This window comes from Haplochromis burtoni, unplaced genomic scaffold (genome assembly GCF_018398535.1).
Source record: "Haplochromis burtoni strain Fernald_Lab_line unplaced genomic scaffold, NCSU_Asbu1 Contig_39, whole genome shotgun sequence".
Taxonomy (NCBI): Eukaryota; Metazoa; Chordata; class Actinopteri; order Cichliformes; family Cichlidae; genus Haplochromis; species Haplochromis burtoni.
The window spans coordinates 635,233-642,479 of NW_024582400.1; the positions used below are offsets into that span (position 1 = coordinate 635,233).

Sequence of the window (7,247 nt, forward strand, 5' to 3'; positions counted from 1 at the left end):
TGCAGAGAGGCGTGTAAGACTGCAACTCTGCTTCCTGGTCCCAACTCTGGATAGTCATATTTTGGGGGGTTTAATAAATTTGTCCATATTTCTAGAAATGAGAGCTGCTCCATCCAAAGTGGGATGGATGCCGTCTCTCCTAACAAGACCAGGTTTCCTCCAGAAGGTTTGCCAATTATCTATGAAGCCCATATAGTTTCTGGGACATCACTCAGACAGCCAGCAATTTAAGGAGAACATGCGGCTAAACATGTCACTCCTGGTCTGATTGGGGAGGGGACCAGAGAAAACTACAGAGTCTGCACCAGCTACAGGGGCCTGGCTAGCTATGGGTGAATGAAGGGTGCGAAGCCGAGTCTCCAATTCAGTAATCCTGGCCTCCAGAGCTGCAAATATTAATTAGGTAGTGAGTACACAGAAAGTGTGCTTCGGATGAAGCACGTGAAGATTATACTATGAAAAAGAATGTATTTAAAAGTTGTTAAGACTTCAGTTCAGCATTCAACACCATCATTCCCCAGCAACTCATTCACAAACTGGATCTGCTGTGGATCAGCACATCGCTGTGTAACTGGCTGCTAGATTTCTTGACAGGAAGACAGCAGACAGTACGGGTCGGCAGCAACACCTCCAGCCCAAGAACACTGAATACGGGGGCTCCTCAAGCATGTGTGTTGAGCCCCCTTCTCTTCACTCTGCTGACCCACGACTGCACACCATCACACAGCTCCAGTCACACACAACTGTGGTAGGTCACATCAGCAACAATGATGAGATCTACTACAGGGGTGAAGTTAACCATCTGGCAGAGTGGTACAGCAGCAACAACCTGTCCCTGAATGTGGAGAAGACCAACAGCAACGCCACTTCTTCTGCAAACTGAGAAGCACAACAGATTCGACCCCCATTATGAGCACCTTCTACAGAGGCACCATTGAGAGGATCCTCACCAGTTGCATCACTGTGTGGTATGACTCCTGCACTGGGTTCTGCAGGAAAAATGACAACGGGTAGTGAGAGCAGCCGAGAGCATTGTGGGGACCTCTCTTGCCTCCCTCCCCAGGAGATCTACTGCACCTGCCTCATCCGGAGGGTCCTCTCCATTACAGGTGACTCCACTCATCCCTCCAACAGCTTCTTCAGTTTGCTGCCATCAGGAAGGATACTGAAGAGCCTCCAGGCCAGAACACGCAGACTGAGAGACAGCTTCGTCCATCGGGTTGTCAGAATGCTGACCATCTCTGAATCGAGAAGAGGGGACCAAGGGTACATCTTTCACCATCTTACAATGCTGTGATTGTAGCCATTCCCCAACTCTCTGTGAATGGTACTCATGGCCATTGATCAGTAGGCTTTGATTAGTTGTCATTGATCAATGGTCATAAGAATTTGCATACTAACAATCATGGAACTAACCCCCCAGCACATTGTTCATTCAGTGGTGCTAGTTTCCTTCACTATGTACTGTTTATAAGGTTGGGGAAACATGCAGTCAGCTGAGACTGAAGAAGTCACTTGGATGAGTGACGAAACGTTTCTCCCACTGAAAATGTCCAGATGAACAGAATCAACCTTTTGGGATTTACTTGCCTGGATGACTAAGCACGCATCAAGACGTTATTGTATTAATATTATTAAAATGATAGCAGCACAAACAAAAATGTTTGCAGCACAAACCAGCACAAACGTAGCACAAATATTTGACATCAATTTTGTTTGATTCCATTAATGTGGGGGCGCTGGTTGACCTCTGATGACCTCTAGAAATTTTTATTAATATCTTTAAAATGATAGCGGCACAAATTAAAATTTTAGCAGCACAAACCAGCACAAACGTAGCACAAACAAAGCTTCAGGACTTCTTTAGGTTTCTTGAAGATGTTTCACCTCTTATCCGAGAAGATTCTTCAGTTCTAAGAGCAACTGGTGCAGAGTCCCAGATTTTAAGCCCTATGGGAGTGTCCCCAAGAGGGTCATGTGAGTGCTGTCACCGATCTTCGCATTTTATTATCTCATAACACTTGTTTAATCAGATACCATCTGTCCTGTGGACGTGATAGTATGATGTGATTCCATATTAGATTCTTGATGAATGTGGGGAGTTGCTATTCTGCCTGGTTCTGTGTGTCCCTTTTTAACTTTGAGCACCCGGCCCTTCAAACATCTCTGCATGGCCCTGAACTCAAATAAATCAGACCGTGGACAAGACTATCAAGTAAAGAGAGAAGCTGAGCTGTCAGCTGGTCACCAACTAGAAGTGATTTGGTTCAGGATATGTGGGAGGATGCTGTACAGGCACAACAGGCCTAAAAGTCAGGCTGCCTATTTATTGGTTGATCTACATTCTAACCCACATTTGTTTTTTACATATTTGTCACATGTACATGTTTCAGATCATTAAAAAATAGACAAAGATAACTCAAGTAAATACAAAATGCAGTTTTTTTTCAATGATGATTTCATCAAGAGAAAAAGTTAGTATATTCATAGTCTATTCCTCCACATTGCAAGGATCCAACTGAGGTGGTTTGAGCAAGTCAAACTGCCAGACCAGGGGCACACTGGACAGATTACATTCCTGCCCTGACTTGGGAAAGCATCATTATCCCTGAGGTGGTGGATTCTAGCCAGAAAAGATGGATATTGCACATAATGGAGTTTGGATATTCTCATCATCTGTTTTGTGGGTCCAAACTTTGGGTGGTATGTGTGATTGTGAATTGTTGTCTGTCACTCTGTGGTAGCCCTGTGACAGACTGATGACCTGTCCAGGGTTTATCTCGCCTCTTGCCCTATGGTAGCTGAGATAGGCCCAAGGTGTGGGAGGAGTTCAGTGAGGCCATGGAACAAGACTGTTGTTAACCTGGAAGCGTGGGGATGACTTCAACTGAGGATACAACTATAAGGAATATTTCAAAGAGCTCATCAATCCCTCTGGTATGGTTCCTGTAGACGAAGCAGAATGTGGAAATGAGAGGGCAAGTCATCCATCACTGGTAGTGAGGTAGTGAAACCTCAGTGTGAAGGTTTACTCTAAGCCATTGTTCAGCTTTGCTTCCAGATCCTTAACTCCTAGGAGATTTGCCAACTTGGTCCCACTCCCAAGTCACTGCTTACTGACTCTTGCATACCCTTCCTTCCCTCCCTTTAGCATAAATTTTATACATGCAGTTCACTTTTATTTTATTTTCAATGTGGAACCAACTACCCAAAATCACCAAAAATATATTTTTTGTGTTTTTATCAATTGACAATAAATGTTTGCATTGATGGACTTATATTTTGAAGCACATACCACGAGAGGCTACAATGCTTGTTGTTAGTTACAACTAATGGTGTACCTGTGTGATTAGTGTCTCTGTGCACTTCTTGTGAACACGCTTATTGTTGTTTTGCCTTATTTGGTCCACAATTTGTCTTGTTTTCCTCCAGTATCCAACTATAATCCAAAAAAATAGTAGTTGCAAGAAAATTAACCCTCTTAGGTAGTTAAGAAAAAGAGCACAAGAACTGGAGAATGGGGGAGTGTAACAGAAGGAGAAAAAGGAAAGGGTAGAAATAGGGTGAAAAGGGAAGTTGAAAACAATACTAGAAGAGGAAGAGAGAATTGAAAGGTGATGTAAAAAGATGACACAAAGAAAAAATGTTAAAGAATTTAAAATGATAAGCTAAAGGAGGAAGAAAGCGAGAGGGAGGATCAGGAAGGACATTTCTCAGGGAGGAGGGGGTAAAAAGCGAAGGGGGAGGTACCTACAAATAGATGGACAAGCAGGTTCTGCTCCAGTTGCAGCTCTCACCAGGCTTTCTGTGAGCTCCAGCATTTCCTCCTAGAGTTCTTCAGCACAAACTGCATCCTCTTACTGCCCAGGCTTTGCTTCCCACAAAGTCACTGAGTGTTCTTCTGCAAACATGGCGATGGAGAAGAAAGAGCTGCAGTTACTGAATAGCCTCTTTGCCACCTACATCAAGAAGGTCAATAATCAGGTGAATTATCAGGAGCACAATGAATCCATCCATGACATAGTTGAAGAGAAGATGAAGGAGCTGTTGAGCATGGCGCATGAAGAAGACAACGAGGAAATAATCAGAGAGCAGAAAACCTTAACATTGAGGTGGGAAGGGGCAAAAGGGGGCATTTGTGAGTCTTTATATTGATAATGTGATTATTATTATGTATACTGTTATTTTTTCACTGATAAATTCAAAACCTGTTTTGGATCCATAAACAGTCAACATCTTGCTGGAGATGAACTAGTATAGGCCTATTCTTACTTAACACTCGCATGTAAAATAGTAAATGTAGAACTGTTTTTGACTTAAATAACTAAAACCGCAAATTATTTCCTGAGTTCTGTCTCGTGATATATCTCTCTCTCCTAACATGCCTTCTACCTCTCCTCTTCCTTTGTCTTTGGCCAAGAGCAGAATAGTTTCCACTGGCACTCTGTTGGCACACTGGAGGCCAGATCAGCAGTTCAATACAAAAATCACATTCTTGCTGTTTGATTTCACAAATATTTTGTGCCAGTGCCCTTCCTTATGCAACCCTTCCCATTTATCCAGAACCAGCACTAAGAGTACACTGGCTTGAATGAAACCAGTTGCTCATCAAAGGTTTTCTGTCTAAAACCCATCTGTGTATCTTACTGGCGTCCAGGTTGGAAGCTGAAAAAAAAAGAAGAGAAATTGCAGAAGACCAGTTAGATAGGATTATAAAGGTAATTTGTAATCTCCAATAATTTTATCTTTTTATTGTTATTAGCAGGGATGGCCCCACTCAAACATTTTTTTTAAATATTAATTGGTTCATCTATAGTTTTCTGTTGTTTGATGGAATACTAAAACTGAAAAAGAAAAAAAATTGATAAATAATATAAAGCTGATCTTTGGTTCTGTTTAATCCTTTAATTACTTTGGTGTTGTATGGCAAACTATGGGTGATGTCTTTGTCAGCAAAAAGGCTGTAAACAGCCAAAAAACAGGACAAAGCTCAAAATTCATACCCTCTTTGTTTGTAATTTAATGTCACAATTTTCAAAGCCATCCTATGGACTTCATTTGTTTGGCCTGTAATTTGGTCCCTGGGTCATATTCTTGACACCCCAGTTTTACAGGAATTGGAGTAGCAAAATGGAGAGTTGTTTAAAATATGTATGCTTTTTTTAAAGTATTATAAGGTTAGACTGCATGATGTAATGATATTTCATTAAAATAAATGCTTTTTATTTTGCAGGAGAAGGTTAAGGCTGAGCTGGACTGTGAGTTTCAGAAGAAACGCACTAGACTGCTGGAGCAGGAGATTCAGTTCTTGAAGGAGATCTATGAAGAGGTTCACTCCTCATTTTCTTCTTATTTTTTATGCTATATTCAGGATGATGTGTGTTTTTATACAATCTCTTCACAGATAAAAGACTGAAGTTCTCAGTTACAGCACTGTGCTGGTTCACTCCCATGGCTTACTAGGACAGAACAGAACATTAGCTATTATTAAGTGTATTAAATCCATCACATCTATGAATTGTAGGTAGATTTGTTCTAGCCTTCATCAAGAGCTGACAAAGAGAACCATGAGAGGGTTTATTCTACTCTAAGGCTGGATATTAAGATGGCAAATTTATGTATTTTTGTAATTTAGCGCACTTAGAAATATCATTTTAAAGAGCCTGACACAGTGATTAAAATTTGTTCTAAGTATGGTTTCAGTAATGGTTCTGATGCATTTAGTTGTTACCAGCTGTTAACAATGTTAACAGAGGTTAATCAATTAATGTGATGTGTACAGACAACAGCTCATATAGATAAATCCTAACTCTAAGCCTCTGTTTATCTTCACCTGTCTCCTCTTCTCCTGTAGAAGATCAATGAGCTGCAGAGTCAGAACCAGACTGAGACCGATAATAACAATTCAGACCTGATGGAAACACTGGAAAAGATCAGGGAGCGTGTTAAGAGGATCAGTCTTGAAAAACACCAGTCAAAGGTTGGAGATATGTTATCATTATTAACTGCTGTGGTAAAGATAAATGCTGCTACCCAAGAGCCTGAATTGAACTGCTTTTTATATAAATAAAAACATTAACCTTTGAACCTGGCATGATAAAACAGATGCAGAATATAGAGTCAGAGTTCGGGAGAATGAAAGAGAATATGACGAAACTGATGAACAACCTAAAAGGATATGAGGAAAGACTCAACAACAGCACGGACCTGGAGGCTGATATTGAACATTACGCAAAGCTGCTGGAAAAAATGAAAGAAAGGTGATGTTTTCAATTGTATTCAATAAGTTGACAGATTTTATTACCTGCTACATGGCTTCATCTTATAATTGTTGTTAAATTCAAGTGCTGTAATCATGGCTGGAGTACCTACCATTAAAGTTGTTGCTTTTAATCATTTACCTGGATGAAATCCAATCATTCTGGTTAAAGATTGTATATCTATGGATAGATAGAGCTGTGGCTACAATGTAGCTTGCCATCACCAGTGTGTGAATGTGTGTGTAAATGTGTGAATGTGTGGATGACTGGATGTGTAAAGCGCTTTGGGGTCCTTAGGGACTAGAAAAGCGCTATATAAATACAGGCCATTTACCATTTACCATCACATTATTATATTATTTATTAAATTATTTTTCAACATTTTTCTTTTTGTCTTCACAGGATTAATACAGGGAAAAATGTGGATCCAGATGAAGGTAAGAACAAAGGTGCGAAGACTCTTTAACCAGCATACAAACCTCAATTTGTGTGAAATCACAACGTATTCACACTGAGTCAAATACACATAACTTACTGTTTAAATATAGATTTTTGTCCATCAAAAATCAAGTCCATCTGGAGATAAGCATAAACATACCAAAATAAAACATTAAGAAGGGCTGACTGAACATACGATCAGATAATTGTGAAACTCTCAAACTCTGTACTGTCTGCTTAATAACAAGTATGATTCAGTGCAGAGAGGTCTATTAACGCATAGTGAGTGAGAAAGGTGACTGAAGAAGAATAGTCAATACATCATGGGAATCCGCCAATCATTAACATACATATCTAACTGCCATCACATCAGACGAAAATGTAGCTGTATAAACTTCAAGTATCTGCTTAATTTATCAAGACATCACATATTTGCAAAAGTGCTCCTCTGTGAAGAGGTAGTAGTTTATTTCATTGCAACCTGTAATACAAAAGGTTTGAAGTGTGAAATAAACTGCAATGGAGTTTGTTTGGGGGGGGGGGGGGGGG

At 40.3% G+C, this 7,247-nt stretch overlaps 1 protein-coding gene across 2 annotated transcripts in view; it reads left to right on the forward strand.

Annotated features, from left to right (window-relative positions):
- The first annotated feature begins 3,773 nt into the window (after window positions 1–3,773).
- Window positions 3,774–7,247, forward strand: part of LOC102289658 (low molecular weight neuronal intermediate filament-like) — a 6,453-nt gene continuing 2,979 nt past the window's right edge. Inside the window, exons 1-6 of one of the 2 annotated variants that reach the window (XM_005919894.3) lie at window positions 3,774–4,112; window positions 4,658–4,718; window positions 5,234–5,329; window positions 5,855–5,980; window positions 6,106–6,260; window positions 6,663–6,709. In XM_005919894.3, coding sequence (XP_005919956.3) covers window positions 3,910–4,112; window positions 4,658–4,718; window positions 5,234–5,329; window positions 5,855–5,980; window positions 6,106–6,260; window positions 6,663–6,709 — 688 coding nt within the window. In that variant the 5' untranslated portion in view covers window positions 3,774–3,909. The remainder of the gene's footprint in view (window positions 4,113–4,657; window positions 4,719–5,233; window positions 5,330–5,854; window positions 5,981–6,105; window positions 6,261–6,662; window positions 6,710–7,247) is intronic. The other variant, XM_042219868.1, reaches the window with a different exon arrangement.